The sequence below is a fragment of the Anabrus simplex genome, chromosome 2 (assembly GCF_040414725.1).
Source record: "Anabrus simplex isolate iqAnaSimp1 chromosome 2, ASM4041472v1, whole genome shotgun sequence".
NCBI lineage: Eukaryota > Metazoa > Arthropoda > Insecta > Orthoptera > Tettigoniidae > Anabrus > Anabrus simplex.
Genome location: NC_090266.1, coordinates 282,159,219 through 282,183,262, shown reverse-complemented (window position 1 = coordinate 282,183,262; position 24,044 = coordinate 282,159,219). Strand labels below are relative to the sequence as shown.

Below are 24,044 nucleotides of genomic sequence, written 5' to 3'. Positions count from 1 at the left end.
GTATTTAATTTCAGGGGTGATCATAACATGTATTTGACTTGTATAAGTATTGTTTTTAATCTCCCCCCTTGCCGTCCTTTTTCACTATCTCAAGTCTTTGCAACACATGTGTGTGTCGCTAAAATTTTTCCGCTTTAGGATCTTCTGGATTTCTCTTTTTGAAAGTTGGCAGGTATGTTTTCATCCTGTTCTCGTCACAAGTACGCGAGAAAGTGAGGGAGTGAAAATGATATTTCAGAAATTGACTCTATCTTCGATTTAGGTCTAGCTAGAACAGACAGCACTGAAATTTGCAGATCTGAATTTGGTTTTGAAGACCAAATGACAAACAAGGTTTTAAATTTGGGATGTGATTTTAAACATATTTAGAAGGTGATTCAGTGCTGTGATGAATTTTCTTTTGACAAGTACAAGCAATTGCATGAAGGAAGCAAGTGTCTTGATTATTTTGAAAACAACTCCAATCTACTGAATCTTGTCTGGACAGATGCGTTTCACATGTTTGATTGGTTCATCAACTGTTTTGACAAAATGGGAAGTGCAAAAGGGTAGACAGCATATCAGAATTGCATTTAAGATATGTGGGACTTCAGTCTGTGAAACTACAAAGGGCTACTTACCTATTAAGTCACAAGAGTGATGATGCTTAGTGACAATTAAGTGATTCTGCAATAAGTATGTTAATTATGTGAGGTTTATAAAGGTCATCAAAATGCATTTTTCCCATATTTTCCAGAATAAAGTCATTTTAAAACATTTAAGTACATTTTAGATCTTTTTAAAAATTTTCATACTTTTATAGGTCATTTTTGTTATTACATGTGGTTAAATGTTCATTTTAAAGTCATTCTTTTAGTATCTGTGTTTCTAAACTATAAAAGGAAATTGTCAGCATAAATATTCTTTGAATAACCCACATACTGTAGTTGTGCAGTGTTCATCTGTTTTCATTAGCTGTTTCTTACGTATCCTGCAGTTTTAAATTTTTCTTGACTATGATGCGTTTGTGTGTACAGTTTGAGTCACCGATTTCTTCATGTGCAAGTAAGAATCACATCAGTCTCGGATAAGAACCTGGGGTAATCCCCTCAGAGCCAGATGACTTGTGTTGAGTTTCGCTTTATTAGAAGTGGTGATAGCTATGACGCAGCTCTGGCCTCTGACTGTTTACTCAGTTAGCCAGCAACTACAGGACTTTTAAGGTGTGAGATGTTTGTTGTGCAGTGCAGTATTGAAATGCCAGAACAAAAGTAGTCAACTCCAAGGCATTTTAAACAGTACAGGGTCTCTCATATAAACCCAGACCGAATGCACGGTGTTCGTGTTCTGCGCTGCGGCAGCTGCAGTATGGGAGGCGCATGCATAGTTCTTGACTGTGTTCAACCTGTCAAGAACGAGTCGCCAGTTTCAATCTCGGCTGTTAACATGCTGAGACATTTATCATTGCAACACCGTATTTTCTTATGTAAAAGTTCTGATTTCATCTTAATGGTCGTGTTAAGAGCCATAACTCTCGCTATTGGTGTACAGAAAATCCTAATGGTGTGTATGAAGTCCCTCATTATGATTGGAAGATTGGTGTTTGGTGTGCTGTTAGTGCAAGGCTAATAATTGGGCCTGTTTTTCTTCTTCTTTTTTTCGAGGCAACCGTAAATGCAGAGAGGTACCAAGGAGACATTTTGACGCCGTTCTTCCATCAGTTAACAGAAGAAGGAAAATTGCATGGGTGGTTTCAACAAGATTCAGCCCCTGCTCATACAGCAGAAGATTCCCTTCTTACAATCTCGGAAGTGTTTGCAGACAGAGTGATCAGTGATGGTCTATTTCCCCCTCGTTTTCCAGATCTAACAGTGTGTGATTTTTACTTGTGTAGTAAACTGAAAGAAAAAGTGTATTGAACAACTCCTCACACAATGGAGGAACTGAAAAACGAATGAAATTAGAAACATTACCATGGCAGAACTCGCTCACGTCCACCAGAATGTGGTTACCAGTTACAGTGCCTATATAATCCAGGAAGGACGACACTTACAGCATCTTTTATAAGGTAAGATTTCATATAAGATTGTATACGCGCTTAAAGCAGGGTGGCCCCGCGCGACATAAGTTCGGCTGAGGCAACTGGCATAGCGCAGAGTACAAACACCATGAATTCGGTCTGAGTTTATATGAGGAACCCTGTCTTTGTCTGAGTTTGGTGAAAACATATTCTCAACTGATGGAACTGTATTGTTCTGTAAAGTGTGCAAAATTAAAGTCACTGTAGATAAAAGGTTCACCGTACAACAACATGTTGGGCATGAAAAACATTTGTTAGGTCATGAAAAATTTGAACAAAAGGAAAGTGTCCCAATTACTGTTAAAAGAAACTGCTTCGACATCAAGTAACAAGTTATCTTCCTTGTATAAAGAATTTTGTGAAGCATTCGTTAGTGCAAATATTCCGATAGGAAAACGAATCAATCCTAAATTAAGTGATTTCCTTGAATGTCACACTAGTCACACAATTCCAAATGAATCAACATTGCATAAAATCTACCTATCTAAATGTTATGAAGACACTTTAAACCGAATGGGTAAATGTGTGAAGGGGAAAAATAATTTACATATCAATTGACAAGACTATAGATTCAGAGGGATGTTATGTAGGAAACGTAGCGTTAAGGACCCTAGAAACGAATAGCCCCGGACAAACTTTTCTTCTAACTTCATAGGTTTTGGAAGCAGTTAAACACAGACGGATATGCAAACTGTTCGATCAATCCACGTGTTCCGGCTCCATGGCTGAATGGTTAACATGCTGGCCTTTGGTCATGGGGGTCCGGGGTTCAATTCCCGGCAGTGTCAGGAATTTTAACCATCACTGGTTAATTTCACTGGCACAGGGGCTGGGTGTGTGTGTCGTCTTCATCATCATTTCATCCTCATCACAACGCGCAGGTCGCCTACGGGAGTCAGATTAGAAACCTGCACCTGGCGAGCCGAACTTGTCCTTGGACACTCCCGGCACTAAAAGCCATATGCCATTTCCATTTCAGTCCACATGTTTAATATGGCCTAGTGGAATATGATATGAGAATGTGCTACTCTTCCTAACAGATGCAGCACCTTGCATAGTAAAGGCAACAAAATCTAATGAAATCATTTTACAGTAAGATGGTGCATGTTACTCGTCTGGCTCATGCTTTTCATCAAATCGTGGAAGAGGTCAGATTGAAATTTCCCAAAGTAGATAGACTAGCTTCCTCAGTGAAGAAAGTTTTTGTCAAAGCACCATCCCGAACTAAGTATTTCAAAGACAAAGCCCCTGATGTAGTTTTGCTCCGAGCACCAGTCTTAACATGCTGGAGTACCTGGTTGAGTGCATGCATACTACTGTGGTAAGAGAAGTAGTGATTGGCTTTGATAGGTCAGATGCTAAGTCAATTGGAAGTGTACAGGACCTGTTTTCTGATTCTCAAATGGGAAGGTAAATTGGGTTGCATAAAATCAAATTTTTCATTTTTGCCAGAAACCATAACCCGTCTAGAAGAAAATTGCATGGTATTGGACAAGTCCATAGATTTAGTCAGGAATGCTGAAGATTGTATAAAAAATGTTCAAGGTAAAATTGGGGATACAGTCAGACAGAAAATAAAATTTGTATTGGATAAAAACATAGGGTGTCAGACAGTGTGTCAAATAGCCAGTATTCTATCAGGTGAAGACTTCAGAATTCTCATTTTTTAAGAAGATTTAACAGCCAGTGGCATAGGGTTTTTCAGATATGCTCCTATTACATCTATGGAAGTACAGAGAAGTTTCTCAAAGTATAATACAGTATTAGCCAACAACCACTGTTCCTTCACTTTTGATAACTTGAGGATGACTATAGTGGTGTATTGCAGTGCTAACTAAGGTATGTTTAGTTAGTATCGGTATTATATTTTTCACAGTATTTTAGTAGAAATTAAAATGACCTAGTGATAATTATTAATTTATTGATTAATAACTTAGTAGTAATACACTAATTCTACTAATATTTTTTTACAATACAGTAGAATTCCACTGTAATGAACACCAGTATAATGAAATTTCCAGAATAACGATTTTTTTTTGGTCCCTTCCTTTTCCCCTTTTTGTTGTGTATTAAAATATTTCATTTTAACAAATTTCGTAGTTTCAGTTTAACAAATTAAAATCGAGCTATTTTCTTTACCAATTTGACCATATTTTCTCAAATTAAAACTAAAATTCATCCTGTTTTATAACCAACGTTATTCTTGTTACATTATTTCGTTATTCAGTTGATATGATCACCATTTTCCATATATGCACCGTACGCGATCGAGAAGGCAATCGCTTTTGTGTAACCATATGCTTCGCCCATCATCCAATGTAAGACGTCACTCTATTAACTGAGTAGGAGCACCAAGTTTGCAATCCACCAATGAACGCTACACTTTGTGTAAACAATATACGTGTGTTATTTAATAACCAATAGGCTTTGCCCATCAACCAATGTAAGACGTCACACTATTGGCTGAGTAGGATCGCAATGTTTGTAATCCACCAATGAATGCAATGGTTTCGTCGTATCATGCATTGCATGTTTCTTCTTCGTGTTTAATTCGCAAAGTGTTTCTGGTAAGGTTATATCATTAAACTTGCAAAGTTCGTGTGCATTTCATTAAATATATAAGTTCATATTATTGCAAATGGATAAGCAGAAGCGATAGCAGTTTTTGTTGAGTGAAAAACGTAAAATACTTGCGGAAGTAGAGAAAGGCGGAAAGAAAGGGGAAGTAGCAAAGAAGTATGGCATTAGCCCGTCAACACTTTCTACCTTTTTAAAACAGAAAAGTAGGATAGAGGAAAACATTGATCCTCATACCCTAGGTCCACAGCGTAAGAAGATCAGGACAGCCGACTACAAGGAGGTGGACCAAGCCGTCTATACGTGGTTTGTGGAAATGCGGAGTAAAAACATTCCAATAAATGGCCCACTGTTATGTGAGCATGTGCAATCTTTCGCACATTCGCTTGGGTCACCTGAGTTTATGGGTAGTGCTGGTAGGCTTCATAGGTTCTGGGAGAGATATGGCATATCCCACAAAATTATAAATGGTGAAGCTAACGATGCCCCGAAGGAAGTTGCGTCTTCATGGCGGCTGGAGACTCTAACAGATGCCTTAAAGGAATATTCACTGGCAGACATTTATAATGCAGACGAAAATGCATTATTTTATAAACTAATGCCGAACAAAACCCCTTGATTTCAAGGGAAATACGTGTTTTGGGGGCAAACGTTCAAAAGAACGTACCACGGCTCTTTTGTGCACCAGTTCCACGGGGACGGACAAACTGAAGCCTCTCATAATTAGGAAGTTTGGGAAGCCAAGGTGCTTCAAGGGGGTGCAACATCTGCCCTGTGAATACAGGCACAACTCTAAGGCATGGATGACATCTGTTCTATTCAAAGAGTAGTTGTTGGACTTGGAACATTGGATGAAGGCCGAAAAGAGGAGAATTCTTCTATTATTGGACAATTGCTCTTCTCATAATAGTGTGCCTCGCCATTTGGAGCATGTAAAAGTTTTATTTTTGCCTCCAAATACAACTTCAATTCTGCAGCCGCTGGATCAGGGTATAATTCATGCAGTAAAGCGGCATTACTGAGCTTGTGTGGTCTATTGAATGCTGTGCAACGTTGCCACGAATAGAGACATTAACATCAACATATTGGGAGCAATGCAGATGTTTAATGCTACATGGAAATCCCTGAATGGAGACATCATCACAAACTGCTTTAGAAAAGCTGGAGTGGTTTTTACAGAAGATGTCGCAGAAAGTGAATTGTTGGATTATGTGGAAACCAAGGAGAATTGGAAGTGTTTGTGTACAACGTTGGATGTGCCATCTACGGTAAGTCTTACCAACTACATCAATGTAGATAGTGATGTAACAGTCCACAAAGAAATCACCAATGAGGAAATTGTGGAGGACATTATGAATGATAGAGATCCATGTGATGAGGAGGAAGAGGAAGTCAACCCCCAAAATGATTGTGATCGACAGAGCTTGACTCTTCAGCAGGCAACGAACATGGCACGTAGCCTTCAAGATTTTCTTGTGTCATGAAGTGATGTGCCAGAATCTGTTTTAAATTCATATGCAGTGGTTGGTGACTATTTGGAACGAGCTTTTGTGTCTGGATCTGTTCAGAAGAAAATCACATACTTTTTCAAAAAATGAGGTTCTGGAACAATGTGTAGTTTGCTGGTACAATGTAAAAATAGATTTTCTGAAAACATCTGTCAATACTGTAACTCATAATGGTATTTTGAATTTATATAGATCCTGCAACAGATATAACAGGGCAGATGACCTCGTAGTTACGCCCCTAACAACAGCAATAACTAACGGATATAAAACTAGGGGAGTTCTTAAGAATTGACTTATTTCAGTATAACAAAATTTCAGTATAACAAATTAATTTCAGAGGTCCCCAAATTTTTTTTTTTTTACTGGTATTTTACTGTACAGTTATTCCAACTACGTATTCATTATTTGTCTAAAACAGTTATTGTGAAATTGATAGTTTTTATTAGGTCATTCTTTTTAAATTTGAGATCTTTTTAATAGAATTTTAGGGGCATTTTATAGGTAATTTTTAGGTCGTCAACATCCAGGCCCTAGTCACGATACATAAAAAATACGCTAGAAGAGACCCGGAAAAATATTCTCAAAGAAAGGTGTAGTGACCAAGCTGCATGGAAACACACATTGTACCCTGTCAGAGAAGACATGCTTGTTTGAAGAAACGCATGGTGAGTTTCGTAAGAAATTATGCAATCCAAAATGTATTGTTTCTTCCAGGCAGACAAGCAAATCACTCCAAAATGACTAATAAGCTTCTGCCTTCTTTAGATTCAAAGGTTAAATTATACCACTGCTATGAAGAGTGTTGCAAACAGAAGGAACTGTGTTGAGTCTCACTGAAGAGCTTTTATTCCTTGTGGAAAATACATTGTCCTGATATAATAATACAGAAGTCAATGACTGATCAATGCAAGAAATGCAGAGTCGCTATACTACTGTTAGAAGTCTGACACTTTCCTCAGAGGAAGAAAAAAATGAAAGTAAGTGAAGAAATGTGAGCATTTTTAAACGGTGATGATGGAAAGAAATGTTTTTAAGGAAACTGTTGAGTACCAGAAATTTAAATGGAAGATCGCAATATTCCTCCTTCACCTCATTCTCCATGTTTGCACCAAGCAAAGTGTCATTACTCATTTGATATGACATGACAAGTACAGATACCATCAAACCCTCTCCATCCAGGTTCTATTTCCTTTTGCCTTTCAGATTTGGCATTTTTGACATTATGTGCAATTCCAGAAATTGGCAACTTAATTATCTGTTGCCAAAATCTGTGATCATTACAAAGGATGTAAATGTGACTCATTGCATGGAAAGGGACATAAAGTAGAATTTTTCACTTTTGAAAATTGGGATTCTAAAATTAGCATAAGATACCCAGCATGTAAAAAAAGAGTTCATGCTTCTGGGTGCAATACTTCAGAAGATATTAATTATTGACTGTTGCTAGTAAGAAAGCCGAATTGTGAGAAAAAAAGCTATTACAGCTTTCACTAATTATCTTACCGATTGTACAAAGTTTACACAATTATAAAGATGGGAATCTTCCACCTAATCAATACTTTATTGACATATAGCTTTTAAAAATATCTATATCACATTAGTATACAGGACCGGTTTTGACCCCTATTCAGGTCATCTTCAGCTGATCATGGAACCTAATATTAACATAATGTACAATTCAAAGCATCACTGAATCCAATAATGATTATTACATAATGCAAATAATTTTGTAGTGTTAAAATGTGTTTACAGTATTACTCTGCAGTTACGTTCCTGGCTTTTAAGTTTTCCCATCTTTTACAACATTTTTTGTTGGTCCCCTGAGATTTTCTATGCTCACAATGTATTAAAATCCTCAAATTTACATTTGTGACATTTTATGTTTCCCGCCATTTACGCTATGACAAGCCGTTCAAGAAGAAAATATTCGGGGTAAAATGGCATCGTAACTACCCTAAAACGCTTTAAGTAACCATGGCATGACGACCAAATCAAACAACCATGGTCTATAATAACTCTTAGAACTCTCAGTATTGAACTTCCGCTTAACCAATGCAGCGCATTCTTTGATATCAGGTGTTTTCCACAACGTCGTAAACCTTATTTTCAAATCCGACAATGAGTTCAATTAACTCTCTAAATCTCACATACACACAAATTTTCCACCGTAATCCCATGACTTTTGAATGCAAGTAAACAAGCACCCAATAGAAGTTAAAAACATATATAATACTGCACATACAGTATCTGGGTAATGGCAAAATGCAGAGCCCAACAAAACCGCAAAGGAGGAGGAGGAGGAGGAGGAGGAGGAGGAGGAGGAGAAGAAGAAGAAGACCGAGCTCGATAGCTGCAGCCGCTTAAGTGCGGCCAGTATCCAGTATTCGGGAGATAGTGGGCAGCCCTGAAGATGGTTTTCCGTGGTTTCCCATTTTCACACCAGGCAAATGCTGGGGCTGTACCTTAACTAAGGCCATGGACGCTTCCTTCCCATTCCCAGGCCCTTCCTGTCCCATCGTCGCCATAAGACCTATCTGTGTCGGTGTGACGTAAAACAAATAGCAAAAAAGAAGAAGAAGAAGAATATATCAGGTGTCTGCTTTATTGCTAAGCACAGTATAAGCCACAAGGAGGAGACGTTATAGAGTGATTCATTGTTTGTCTTGCCCGAGTTTGTTATTTCACGGTTACTGTTTTACACTTGTGTTTGTTGTTGGAGTTGTTAAAGTTATTGTCGCTAATTCATCACATTTATTTTTGTTATTTGTTACATTTTTTGTTCTTGTTATGCGAGTCGAGCAGTTCAAGTGAATTGCCGCGATCTTCCTTTCCCGTCGTGTGTATTTGTTAATCCTTCTTTGTTATTACTTTATTGTTTTCCTCTTAATAATGGAAAAAAAGAAGGAAAGAAAAACTTTCACTATGGATGAGAAAGTTTTAATATTAGAAAAGGTTGATTCATACCACAGAACACGAGTTTCATTGGCACGTGAATTGCAGCTTCCTGTATCCACGCTGAATACAATTGTGAAAAACAGAGGAAGCATTACATCAAGTGCTTCACAATGCGGACCAAACTCCAAGAAAAGGATGTATGTGTCATACTGCAAATACGATAAAATGGAAAAAATAAAACGTTGGTTTGAAACTTCAAGAGCCGCAGGCATTCCAATTGACGATGTGCTCTTAAGGGAAGAGGTGCTTAAAGTGGCAAACATTCTTGTCAATGAAAATTTCAGCGCAGCCAGTGCCTGGATCGACCGATTTAGGAAAAGGTATAACCTAACCTATAAAACTGCTTGTGGGGAATCTAATGCAGTTAGTGATGAAACTGTGGAAGAATGGATCGATAGAAGATTGTAGGAGCTGACCAAGGATTATTAACAAAGGAACATTTTTAACCTATATGAAAATGGACTGTTTTTCAGTGTGTTGCCCATCAAGACTTTGGCATTCAAAGGAGATACATTCCATGGGAGGAGGAGGACCACTGCACTACTGAAGATTTTCTTTGGGTAGATGATTCTGTGATCACTGCAGAGGAAAGAAGTGTGGAGGAGGTGGTTGCTGAGCAAACAGCAGCCGAATCTCCCACCAGTGACAGTGATGAATAGAACTCGGATTTTTAGGCGCTAGAAATATGTTTTAGGCAGCTTCAGTTTTATGTATTTTAATAAGCACTTATCAGTTAAAATACCATTTTTATTTTTCTAAATTAATAATAACTCTAAATGCATACAAGTAATAAGGCAATAACACGTTAGTAAAATATTTCACATACACTATGGTTCACCACATTTTTGAGTCGTTATCTCTAAATAATTAAAACATTGAATTACAAGCATGTTACTGCCCATAATTTGATGCACTTTTTCTAAATTTTCTGTTGTGAAACTACACCTCTTCTCTGACAACACTAGCTCATAGGCTGAGAAAGTACGCTCAACGTCAACAGAGGTTACAGGGCTGTATTTGAATTTTGGTACAAGACGTGGGGAGATGTCACATTCAACGTTAGTTTTGCCAATCAAAACATCAGCCACAGCACAAAGCATTCCTGGATTTTTCTGTAGTACTTTATTAAGCTTGTCCTGAATTCTGTCCCCAGCAGGGCCTGGAGCTAAGCTGATTTTTTCTTTCACCTTTTCTATCAAATCCAATTGTTCGTAAATAGGTTTCCCGGAAGACTCAAGTGCAGAAAAAACAGGGACCAAAAAAGTATAATGGAACCTGATGTAGGCAATTTCTTGAGAAATGGTTACATCCTATAGAACATTTTTGGCCGAAGCGATGCACATGGCATCTTCATTTAGGGCAAGAACAAAACTTCTGAGTGCTTCAAAATGTTTGCTGTAGTACACAGTGGCCTGAAGCCAAGTCCTCCAGCATTTAAGGATGGGTTCTGATGGCAATGGAAGATCAGGTTATTCATTGCGGAACAACTGGATTCGTGTGGGAGCCTTTACAAAAATTTTTGTAGTGGAGGAGATCATCTTGTTGACTCGAGGAAATTCAGCACGTATCTGCTCAGCCACGCATGAGCAAGACAAGTGACGTGAATCAAAGCAGGGTAAAATACTTTCAGCAACTTAACAGCAGCAGTCATGTAGGCGGCTGCATCAGTAATTATAAGAAGCACCTTATTTTCGTCCATGTTATTGGGGAAAAGCAACATGAGACATTTTTTTACAAACTGAGCGACTGTCTCCTGATTGGTTTTAGTTAACTGTCTGCTGCAGATCAAATATGGCGAACACAACGTGTTGGGATCTAATTTTCCGACTATCGTGTGGGCAATATAATGACCTAGAGTGTCAGTAGTCTCATCGACAGATATCCAGATGTATGAGTCTCCTATATCTTCCCTTATCCGCCTGACTGTGTTTTCGTAAAGAGTGTCCAGGTAGTTTTTTCTTAAAGTTGATTCGGATGGAATGTTCCGATGACAATATTTTTATAAAAAACTTTTGAAGGAAGGATTTTCAAGTAAGTTGAAGGGAATATTTGCCGACACAAGAGCTCTGCATAAGTCCGCATTGAATTCGTGTTTGCTTCCCTTATTTAGCTGGCCCTGTGGTGTAGGGGTAGCTTGCCTGCATCTTACCCGGAGGCCCCGGGTTCGATTCCCGGCCAGGTCAGGGATTTTTACCTGGACCTGAGGGTTGGTTTGAGCTCCACTCAGCCTATGTGATTAGAATTGAGGAGCTATCTGACGGTGAGATAGTGGCCCCGGTCTAGAAAACCAAGAATAACGGCCGAGAGGATTCGTTGTGCTGACCACACGACACCTCGCAATCTGCAGGCCTTCGGCTGAGCAGCAGTCACTTGGTAGGCCAAGGCCCTTCAAGGACTGTAGTGCCATAGGGTTTTGGTTTGGGTTCCCTTATTTAGCAATTCCATTGTTAATAATCTTTGTTGAAGATTTTATTTTCTTCGCAGATTTTCCTGATGTTTAATCCCCTGGACATGTTGACTAAGATGCGATCGCCTTTCACTGGACACCTAGAAACAACTACAACTATAAATAGTCTCAAATATTGTGTAAACCGTGCAAGTATATAGGCCAGATGAAAACATGCACAGAAGATAACCAAATTCATAGGGCCTTGTAGCGCTTCCCGATCCATCCAGTAGACATCCACCCTGGACCTGCAAGTGATGCAGTAGAGGTAATAATTCCATGTGACTATATTCCTATCCTGGTCCAGCCTTTGTAAGACAGACCCTCAATGAGGGTGGGCGGCATCTGTACAGCAAACTGCGTGCTTTTGTAGTGGACGATAGTATTATGTGTAAGTTTCAGGAATGTTTCGGACAGTACAAATACATGTTCTCCGAGCCAGGCGAAATAACCATTTAAGGTTTATATCTCCAATCCGGCCGGGCATCGAACCCGGCGCCCTCTGAAACAAAGGCGACTATGCTGACCATTCAACCAAGGAGCCGAACACAGTAGAGGTGAATTTAATTCATTTCTTTTCCTGTTTTGTTATGTTTGGTTAGATTATGTTGGCCAGCATTTTAGTTACTACCGGTATGGCATGGCTGAATTCCGTGTTTTTTCCTCCCTTCATTTACTGTATGCTTATCAAAAAGAATCATTGCTGTATATATTTACAATGTGTATAATCTGTCATACACTTCCTACAATTGATAAAAGTGCATATCTAATATTCTTACAATTTCCACCTCGTATTTTTAGGTTCCGTACGGCAGCATGATATTTTCATTTTTCAATACGTTTGTACTATTATTCCTCTTCTAAGACCTGCTTGAAAATTTGCCTTTCTCTGAAATGAATAGACCTTATAGTACCACAAAAACATGGCCAGTTTTTCACGATTCTATAAACAAAAAATCGAGGGATTGGGATGCGCTACAATCCCCAATTCATATTTAGTGTTATACTTCATTTAGTGTATGTACGCTGAATTGATGTATAAAATGTATAAAACGTAATACAGCAGAGAGATAGAATGTCTACGTATTAAGTACGACTCTCACACCAAAGTACGTACTTCAGAGTGAAATATAAAACAAATTTCACTTACCTCTTTGCTGCAAACATCGCAGAATATAATTTTTCCATCTGACGTGAAATGGGGAAACTCCTGCAACCACTGTTTAATTAAGGATGTCTTGAAAGCTGCCACTTTCGGCATAATGCACACACTGAGCAAACGGACACACTGAAAGTTTCTCACAGAATGGAATGAAGAGTTTCGTTTCCAGCAGGTCGATGGACACTGTCCCCCACCTCGTGACACACAGACTAAGGGACAAAGGGAGTATTCACAGTGGGAGGTTCTTAAGGACTTCCGGGGAGTGGTAATTGGTTTACAACTTCACATTTTGTCTGAAAAGAATTTCAAGGAAAATACTATTCAAGATACTGAAAACGATTCGGCAAATATTTAAGTTTCTCCAACTAAATTAAAAGCATTTTTAATCGATTTAGGGATAAAATATAGCAATTATAGGAATATAGGCAAAAATAGGTTCTAATGCCAATTTAGGCATTTTTAGGCACTATAGGACCACTGTTTCTAACCTTATAAATACATGAAACATGTAAATACAACTTCATTTTAAGTTATCTCTTAAGGAACAAAATAGGTTTTTGCCTAAAATCTGAGGTCTAGTGATGAAGCAGAGGAAGACAGTAAAGTGATGCCTACCAGTGCTGATGCAAGTGCAGCAGTGGATGTTTTACGCAGGTATCTGTCAACTGTAGAGGGGGGGGTGAAAATAATTTTCATAACTTTTATGAGCTTGAAAAACAAATAGAGGTCATAAGAAATAAGAAGTGTAAACAGAGATTAATTCTGGACTATTTTGGTAGGAATTGCAGGGATTGTGTAGTGTTAATGTGTTAATGTTGTAAATACAGGTACAATAGTAGCAATTAAAATGTTTCATTCAGAGAAAATATTGCATCTTAGATAATTCTATAGCCATTCTTAGAAAGTAACTACTGTATGTTAAAAGAATATATTACACAAATTTTTAATCACCTACTGGTAACCTTCTCCTGGGCAAAGGATGACCAGAATTACAAAGGCAGTGTAGTCAACAGTTAATACAGTACAGTAATTAACTTACAAGGACCTTTATTTGAGGTAAGTACAGTAAATTGATTGAGATTGAAATACTCTATAAATTAATAATATGCATTTGTGTAACATTTACTTTCTTTTCGAGAGCATTTTATATATACCTGTACAAGTTGTTTCCCACGATTTACACTCCCCCCCCCCCCCCCCCTCCTTTTACATTTCCCCCCCTTTTACACCAGTATTCCTTGGTCCCTTGAAAAGTGTAAAATGGGGTGATACTGTAGGTGTTTTTCTCTTAGTCTAAAATGTTCGTCAATGTTCATATGACTTGCAGTGTGACTGCAACTCAAGCTCAATAATGTACAGACTACAACAGTTAATACTGTTTCAAACACAGGAGCTCTTTGACTATGCTACCTGCCCCTGAGCACAGCCTGCTGCGGCTATTCGCTACCTGCTTACTGCCAGCACAATATGTAGAGAAGCTTCTAAGAATACAACGCTGAAGGTCAAGAGGTTTAACAAACAATACATACTGTTATGATCAGATTCTTAGAAGCAGAAAATAGTGAAATCTTTGAAACTTTGTCTTCATTATAACAGGGTGTTACTAAAATTACTTCATCATTCTAATGAGGGGTAATTAACATAGTAAATATAGGAAATCTGCCAGGACAATATAAAATTATCGCTGTACCCGGGTTTATCGTTGTATCAGTAATCGTTCTACGGAGCTTTGACTGTATAGTGACAAGTATCGCCTATGTTTAAGCACTCTTTAATGCAGCTGACTGCAATTACATGCCCTTCGGCATAGAAAGCAAGTACCTATCCAACTGTGGTACACAGCTGAAGAAGCCAATATTCATTTAGGATGATAGCATTTTTCAGAATTAATGTCTACCAAGCAGGCTGTTAATAGCATGATCATAGCCATGGGAAAGGGCATATTTACTTGATGATTGTGCTTACTGTCAGAAAGAAATTTGGAAATTTTTCAATTTATTATACTGCTGGAGAAAGTTCATTTCACACATTGAGGTCTTACTCACATTCATACATTTTAATCATCTGTAATGGCCATTTTTCACTAATTTTGGATTTTAAAATTAAATACTAGTTTTGAGCTTGGATAATGTTTTGTTTCACTACATTTGAGTTCATACTTTTTACTTATTATTTGCAAAAAATGTTATACAATTGATAGATCCCTCTTCATGGAAATAGTGGATTGAAATTACTAGGATTTTCTTTTGCAAGAAATCAGCTTCATTTTCCGTATCAAATCCTATTTACAAAGACTTATAACAATAAAAATCTTCCAGCTTTTTGATACTTATATTTGCATTTTAGCAAATTAATTAATTACACACAGTACATGTTTCATTCTTTTTTAGAACATCTTCAGCTGTTTACATAGCTTAGGTGATTCACTAAGTGTTTATCTTTATATATATATATATTTTTTTTTCAAGAACTATAAGAATCCTTATACTGCAGTGCCGATCAATGCACATTTGTTTCATAGTAAAAGCGATGAAAAGCTGTGAACCTGCACTGTGCGGGCTTTGTTCTCTGCATTAAATTACATGGCCCGTACTATGTACGCTCTTAGACCTCAGTATGTTAACAGTGGAAGAGTTGTTCTCACTTCTAATCTATTATGTGAATATGGGTTACTATTGAAGCAGAATGCAGTATACGAGAAAAGCACAAGTCTTATGGAAAGTACTTCTTTAGTAGGCTAGGAGAAACAAAAGACTAGTTATCTTTTCTTTTTTTTAAATGAAGTTTTGTCCAGGAAGTCGGTTGCTTTCCTTTCATTTTACTATGGAAGAAGTTTGTCGTAAATTTGATGTAATGGTCTCCCTCTCTCGTATCGTGTCAGAATAGAAACCTGTGTCATACCCTCATACAGCAATGTGTCTTGCTAAAGTTGGGATCAAGTTCGTGTAGTACAAACTCTGAATTTGACCAAAAAAGTGTGGCTTCCGATTGAGATAGCTAAATAAAATTCAGAAAACTCATTCGTTGAAAATTACCGGTGTTTTTGCCCCAGTGCGGTGTGGGCCGATCAGTGGGATACCACACCTTCCCAAGACACTGGCCGGCTAGCATGCTGGTAGCGATACCACTGCAAGCTATACATGTGATAAACACAATGCAGTGCCGACGTACTAGGGGAGATGCAAATCTCCCCTTGCTATATACCAGAAGGATGTGGGTTCAAATCCCCGTCAGGAAGTTGTAAAATTTAAGAAATGAGATTTCCCCTTCCGGAGGTGCATATGGCCCTGAGGTTCACTCACCCTACACCAAAAATGAGTACCAGGTTAATTCCTGGGGGCAAAGGCGGCTGGGCGTAGAGCTAACCACTCTACCCCATCACGTGCCGAGGTTAACAATGGTGGAAGCCTTTACCTTCCACTCCTCCAAGGGCCTTCATGGCCTGTACAGAGGTTACTTTGCTTTGCTTTTGCTTGCTATATACACCCTCCCGGGCTAGCATGACCAAAAAATATGGATTCCGATTGAGATGGTTAAATAAAATTCAGGAAACTGTTTTGACTATTGAGTTTCCGGCGTGCTAGCCGACCAGTGTCTGGGGAAGGTGCGGTATCCAACGGATGAGCCGATGCCGCACTGGGGCAAAACACTGGTAATTTTTGACGATTGAGTTTCCTGAATTTCATTTAAACTCTGAGTTTGTTTCGAAGAAAGAAAATTGCCCCCATCATGCACATTGGGAATCAAAAGCTTGTCAGCAGTTGCTATCAGTTTTCTTCTAAGCAAAAGAATGAGACTATAACTGCTCATGGATTGGCAACAAATCTCAAAAGTGTATGAAAAGGCCAGGGGCCAATGATCTCTAAGTTTAGCCCCTTTATACCACAATCATCACCGTCATCATCATCATCATCACAATTAGTGTGAGAAAAGCCTGTTGGACCATACATGTAAAGTTCTTCATGCTACTGATTACAAGGTATTTCAATAGGATCTGAGCGACAGAAGATATCAATAGATGAAGATTTCTCATTTGATATGATTCTTGGACAGGCTCCTTTTAAGCATGAACAAGAATTTTATTTCTGCGACTTTTGACGGTAGTATCCATGCAGTTCTGCATATGATAAAATAACATTAGCTTATGAATACATTGCTAGTTCTGGCCTGATTTTAAAAATCCTGAAATGTGATTAAAATAATGGATTTTGCTTTGAACAAGATTTATGGTTTATTTCTTTGTGTTTCCTCCTCCTCATTCTCTCACTAGTTCCTCTGAAAATTTATTTTGTCTTTTGAAGTCTTGCTATTACTTGAAAGTGTTCTTCCTTTTCGTTTTTAATTCAAATTCAGTTATTTATTCTGTTACAGTTCAACATACTTAAATACCTTTATCCATCGTGGTATACAACATCTCTCTGCAATTGCTGACAGAACCTCGACATGTTGTGGTGCTCAAAGCTCCAAATACGAAAATGTCTCCCAACTAGAAAATACAAGGTGAGATATGAGCCAGTATCCTGTCACTGATCAAATGTAGATTTTCAGTGTTTCAAATTGAATCTCAGTTCATGATTCATGATTTAGAGATTAGTGTAGAGCAGTGAATGGGGATGGTGGCAATTATGTTATTACAGGAAGCACACCTATATAGCCATCCCCAGGAGTAGAATTAATTATCTTTTAGAACCTGCCAGTCTTAGCTAGGGGGAGTGTTAGATGACTGTGATGAAGCTATCCCCAGTCCTCACAATTTGGTTTTATGTCAGGCAAATCTACTATTCAAGTAGTAGAGAATGTAGTAAATGAAATATTAGTCACTTTTGAAAAAATAGAAAATAGTATGTACTGCCCTGGTAGACCTAAGTAAATCATTCAATAGTATTCCACATAATATTATAATTGATAAATTGAAATTATATAGTCTGGATGATGCAGAACTTACTTTCTTTGAATTATATCTGAAGAATAGAATGCAAACGATAGTTGTCGGTGACAGTGTACCATCAGCAGTCCTACTACCCATCTTATATTTTCTTTGCTGAGTTCCAGCAGTTCCTTGGTATGCTTCTTGTTTGGGCTCTTTATTAGTTCTTTCGCAAGCGTGCATCCTGGAGCATTTTTCTAGTTTTCCATTGTTTCTTTTGTACCCATTTACCTATGTAAAGTTGGGCTTGTCTATAAGAGATCCCACATACTGGTTCTGGGCCCACAGAAGGTGTTTCTGACCCTTTTCTTGCCAGTTTCTGTGCTTTTCATTACCTTCTATGCCTGGACAACCAGGTACCCATATTATTTTAACAACATAATACACTGAGAGCTTAAGGAGAAGTGTACGACAATACCAAACAATTTTGGATGTAACCCGGACAGCTTCAAGTGCCTTAATGGCTGCTTGGCTGTCTATAAATATGAAACTCTGTAGTTCATTTTCAGGTTTTCCTCAAGGCATGTAATGATATCTATCACGTACCTGCCAAGTATTCCGGTTTTTCTGTAAAATGTACGGATTTTGAGTGTGTTTTACGGTTGTACGGATGAACAACGTTACTGTACGGATTTTGAATATCCGCGCTTCGATTCGCTTTCTGCGGTCAGATCGGATTTGTTTGACTTTCGATAGTAGCTGGTAATACGAGATGCAGTGTTTGAAATTCGACCGGTAAATAGTATCAATAATCACCACGCTTTTGTCAATTATTCAGCCTCAACTGCTACTTCATTCAATGAGATGTTCCCAAACAAGTAGCAGGCTGCGATTTTGAAGAAAAGAAATCCATGAAAAGTAGCAGGCTGTGAATTTATATAAAACAACTTTACTAACTGCATCGTGCTTCATAGCAGCTGAAAGACTTTGTTTGCGTTTTGTGTGTGTATATAAATTGGCAGTAGTTCTGAAACTCGTGGAATTGTGTGACGAATTTCTAAGCGATTTAGTATTTTTAGTAGTGTTCGTAATGAGATCAACTAGGAAACGATATTATCAGTCTTTTCGGGAGGCTTGTTCTGTTCAATTTCCTTGTTTTATACGATCACGGAAATGTTCCCAGTGTTAAGTGAAAACAGATGAGCACTCATCAAGATGTAACTTTGTGTAAGTATTTAATTTCAGGGTTGATCATAACATATACAGTAAAACCTCGATGCATAGTTTTCCAGGGGGCAGGGAAAAAATGGCGACAGATGCGGGAAAGCTATAAATGCGAACAACATAAAAAATAGGGGGAAAGCAAAATAATAAAATACGGGTTCTGTATTGGGACATTTTTCGTTATGTAAATATATTATTATAAAAACAACAACAATAATGACGCATGGCCTCCTGAGCCAGGTGCAGGTCTTTCGAGTTGTCGTGTGATAGGCGATTTACGTGCATATGAAAATGCGGCCCTACCTAAGATGAATTCTAATGTTTAATTCAGTAAACAGACAGCCCCTGAACCGTTGGAATTAACCAAAGAAAGTTAAAATCCTCGACCCAATCGAGACCCCTTGAACCAAAGGCCAACACGTGCTAACCATTTAGCTCATACTATACATACTGGTATAGTATATTGCAACAGTGATATAGGCGTATGAGATGAAAATAAAAAGCATGAGTTTTACGCCGTGTCGTCTCACATTTCTTTACACATTTCGTAATAATTGAAAACCGTTAAATCCAGTCCTCTTATTGCAAATTAAAGATATACGTGGATATTACGGCAATAACCTGTATTTAGGAAAAGATTCCGTAGACCCTTTGCGAACAATAAGTTAGATACCCAACACGGCGCGGCGCGGCTCCCGCAGCTCAGCTCAGACAATGTCACAGAGGTTAGAAATTCAATGCGGCGCATCTCGAACAATGTCACAGCGGCTTGTGTGAAGCTGCCAACTTAGAAACTAGTTACAAGACTAGGCTATGAGAAAAGATTATTGGTCTGGCTTGGTTAGGTCCAGCTTGTAACAAGACTATGGGGCAGAGGGCAACAAAGCGGTCAAAAGACCTCTAGCATCCCACACACTACACCAGGTACGACGCGATTAATCACCCTGTGACTAATTAAAACGTATCTGGCGCACTGCGCAATTTTCTCTTTTCTTCAACGAAGTTTGCAGCCTAGCCAGCCTATACTAACACAGAAAATGGTGGAAAATTTGTGTTTTACGCTGTCTACGTTTTAATTCTTGTAAATAAGAATACTTCTAGGGGTCGGTTAGTGGGCCGAGGAGAACCGTTGGCACCAGGAGGCTCGTAGTGAGGTTGTGCGTGAATAACCTGCACACCGCACTCCAGCCTGCAAGATCCTTGTTCAAGACTAGCATCTCCGAATCGCTTGTCCATTCTCGTGTAACAGGTTGCCGCTATTATATGCTAAGAATATTGAGCAGTCCCTCTAAATTAAAAAAAAATGTGCGTACATTTTTCTTATGTACGATCAATCAATGCGGGAAAATTGTGACTGAGGACAAATAATTTTTTGACGATCGGTGCAATAAAACGATAGTTCGAGAAATGATAGATGCGGGGAAATTTAACATTGGTTTATGTGGAACCTTTTTGGGACCAAATAAATTCAACGATGAATACAGGAAAACGACAGTTCCGCGAAAGATGCATCGAGTTTCTACTGTATTTGATTTATAATAGTATTGTTTATACTCTCCCCCCCCTTCTGTCCTTTTTCATTATGTCTCAAGACTGTTACGCATGCACGTATTGTTAAAAAAATTCTGCTTGAGGATCTTCCGGATTTCTCTTTCTGAAAGTTGGCAGGTATGCTATCACTTCAGCTTGGAAAACTGTAGTTTGCCTGCCTAGGCTCATTTGGATTGATCTCTCAGGTCTTTCCCTGTTCATCCCTCCTCCTGTTCTCTTCTCAGTCCTTGAGCCATCTGTCCACCACACAATATCTTCCCTACCAGATTTCCATCTGTTAATATCCCAGTCTTCCTATTTTGCTATCTGGGTCACAAATGGTTTCTCAAAGATATACTTTGGAATCATATGATCAGCTGGCATGTGTAAGATTTCCCCTGTTATTACTCTGTTAATTGTACAGTGTCCTAGATTGGGCCTTTGAGCCTTCCAGCTTCCATTTTGCTGAGCTCATCCTTGCCTGTCCCTCTATAAAGTTACTTAATGGAGGGAGATCTAGTAAGGTATTCAAGGCTTCTGTCAGCATAGTTTTCATTGCCCCAGTTATGGCTATACATGCCATTCTCTGAAGGCTATTTAGTTTGCAGCTGACTTGTTGACGTACTTTCATCCACCAAGTGATTGCTGCATAGGTCATCAGTGGTCTAATGATCACTGTGTAATCCATTTTACCTTTGCCGGCTTTAGACCCAATGTTGTCCCGACTGCACTCTTGCATTCATCAATAGAATCTTAGCTCTGGATATGTTTCTTTCTGTGTGTGGATTCCAGGTTTTGTCTAATTTTGTCTAATATTACACCTAAGTGTAACACTTGTTCTTCCATATAGATTTCTTGCCCAAAGAGCTTCAGTGTTCTCGTCCCCTCTTAATTTCTTCCTTCTTGTGAAAGGGACCAGTGTTATCTTGCTTGGATTGACTGTGAGTTGTTCTTCCCGACACCAGTTCTCCACAAGGATAAATGATCTTTTCATGAGGTCCTGGATGACACTCATCACTTAACCTCTTACTACAGTAACTAGATCATCTGCGTATCCTTGAGTGTAAAATCCCTCTTCATTGAGCATGGCTATGATTTTGTTCACCTCAAGGTTCCACCGAAGAGGAGAAAGGACTCCTCCCTGCGCACAACCTCGGGTGGCTCTAACCGTTAGCGACTCTTCAAACAGAGTTGCCTTTATTTTCCTCCCGTCTAACATGTATCTAATCCATTTTACAACAGTCTTGCTCACTCTACTCTCTTCAACAACTTGAGTTGTAGGTGTATTACTGAAGGCCCCTTCTATATCTAGAAATGATGCCAGAGCAATTTCTTTGTATTCTAGGCTTTCCTATACTTTGCACACTAAATGTTGGAATGCTGTCTCAGTGGATCTGCCAGGTCTGTATGCAAACTGATTTTCATGTAAGGTTGAGTTCAGTTACACCGTTTTCCGGATGTATTTATCGAGTATCTTCGCCATTGCTTTTGGCATGAAGGAGTGTAAGCATTATGGTCTATACACTTTGGCTAGGGCATAGTTTGCCCTTCCAGGCTTCAGTATAAATACCGCTTTAGCCTTAGACATGATTTCAGCACGTACCCCAGAGCTAGGCTTGCTCTAAAAAGGTCTGTCAGGGTGTTGATGATTATCTTTTATCCTTCCTGCAGGTGTATTGGGAGTATCTCATCTGGCCCCGAACTCTTTATGGTCTGAAACGTGTTGATTGCCCAACTCACATGGTTAGGCTTAATTAATTTGTTGGCACAGTTCCAATCCACTCTTCGTGGTCTGGCCTCTGTTTCAACCATTTCTTCCCCTTCTACTTCCTCAGCCTCAGGAAAATGACAAGCTAGCAACACCTCCAGCATCTCCTTTCCCGTCTGAGTGTATGTTCCATCAGGTTTTTTCAGTGTTCCCACTTGATTTATACGTACTGTTTTAAGAACCTTCTGGAGTTTTAAGGTTTCAGTGTTTGATTCCACTTTCTCGCAAAACAGTCTCCAAGAGTTTCCTTTTGCTCTCTGTGTCTCTAGGTAATACTCAGTGAGTTTCCTATGATATACGTCCCACATGCCATCTCTTGATGATATTTTATACAATGCTCTAATCTCTTTCTTCATTTTGGCTGGGTTGTTATTCAACCACCTTATATTTTTGGCAGTTTTCTTTTCTCTAAGGGGACAGTTGTCATGGTATGAGGCTAAAATGTCTTCTAATTGTTCCACTGCCTCATCCAATTCCCTCCATCCCCTTTCAGTCATTTAGATCTTTTGTACAGCCTGCCCTAGAACTTCTCTGTATCCATCCCAGTTCGTACTGTGCAATTCAATATCACATTGCCTTGCATCTATCACAAGTTGGATATGCTGCTGGTCTGCCAAGGATGGTTCCTCCAGCACCTTCCAATCCTTAATGAAGTTTGCTATATGCGTGGTGCTCAATGTGATGTCTATTACCTCTCTATGATTCTTATTTATGAATTTTGGTTTATTTCCTTGGTTTAATATTATCAATTCTGTTCTAATAATAAACTCTAGTAAAGACTCACCCCTTGCATTGCAGTTGGTACTGCCCCATGCAGTGTGATGTGCATTTGCATCTGCTCTGAGTACTAGGTGTTCACCTTTCCTCTTTGCTTTGCAAATCAATTCTTCAACATCTTCCGATGGAGGCGGATCTGTTGAGTCCTATGAAAGGTACGCGGAGCCTCTTGTTATTTCTCTGGGACCTTCCCAATTTCCAAGTTTTATCTTGGCTGCCACTAAATCCCTTGAACAATGTTCCTGTAACAGAAGGCATTTTAGTTTTCTGCTCACAAGTTAACATGTTCTGGGCATGTCTGATGTAGTATCATACATTAGCTTACCTCCAGATTCCTCCAGTCTTGCTACTCTGCCCTTAACTACCCATGGCTCTTGTATAAGAGCCACGTCAATGGCCTCGGACTTGAACTTTCTGACAAAATTGGCTATAGCTGCTCTTTTATTTTGATGGTTATCCTGAAGACATTTCAGCACCATCCTTGCCAACGCTAGGTTTTGTTTTTCCCTTAATTACTTTAAATTTGAGTTGCCCAACTCCAAGCTTGGCTTTAAGGCCTCTCTTCTTGAGCTCTTCAATATCTCTTTCATTAAGTGCCAAAACAATTGTCCTTCCTGTGTCATCAGTAGTGTTCGCATTCAGCACTCTTTCTTCGGAAGTTTGGTGTCTTGCTGATGTATTCTGACAAGAGCATCTTAAACCTTCATCGTGTCAAATGGAGGAGAAAACTTGATGATGATCTTTGTAGTATTCAGCACCTTCTTGGCTTCTGCCACCTCCAGATACTTCCCTTTCCAATGGTTGCAATTGGCTACTGTCTGTTCCAGCCAACTTTTGGATTCTGGATTTGCACAGAGCAGTACCATTGCTCCACTTTCCAGCCTTGGAAATTCGAGGAAGCTTGGAAGACATCCGTCTAACAGCAGTTTCATCTGCGCTGTCAGAACAGATGATAGCTCTTTCACATCTTCCTCCTTCAGTTTCCCATCTGGAAATGTGTTAAGTATTATGGCTACTTTGATTGAAGTAAGTCTTTCCAAAAAGGACATGACCGTTTTTTCTTTCTGTTTCTTGGTGGGCGATTTTGTAGCCGAACTTGATGGCGTACTATCCTCCGACCTTATCCTTTTGAGCGTTGTTGGAGGGATAGCCTCTCGCCGATCCCTGCTCC

The 24,044-nt window shown here is 39.0% G+C and overlaps 1 protein-coding gene across 1 annotated transcript in view; it reads left to right on the top strand.

Moving 5' to 3' along the window:
* Positions 1-24,044, top strand: part of LOC136863513 (ubiquitin carboxyl-terminal hydrolase 15) — a 463,080-nt gene that overhangs the window by 203,995 nt on the left and 235,041 nt on the right. The window contains exon 7 of the mRNA XM_068225978.1: positions 17,079-17,207. Coding sequence (XP_068082079.1) covers positions 17,079-17,207 — 129 coding nt within the window. The remainder of the gene's footprint in view (positions 1-17,078; positions 17,208-24,044) is intronic.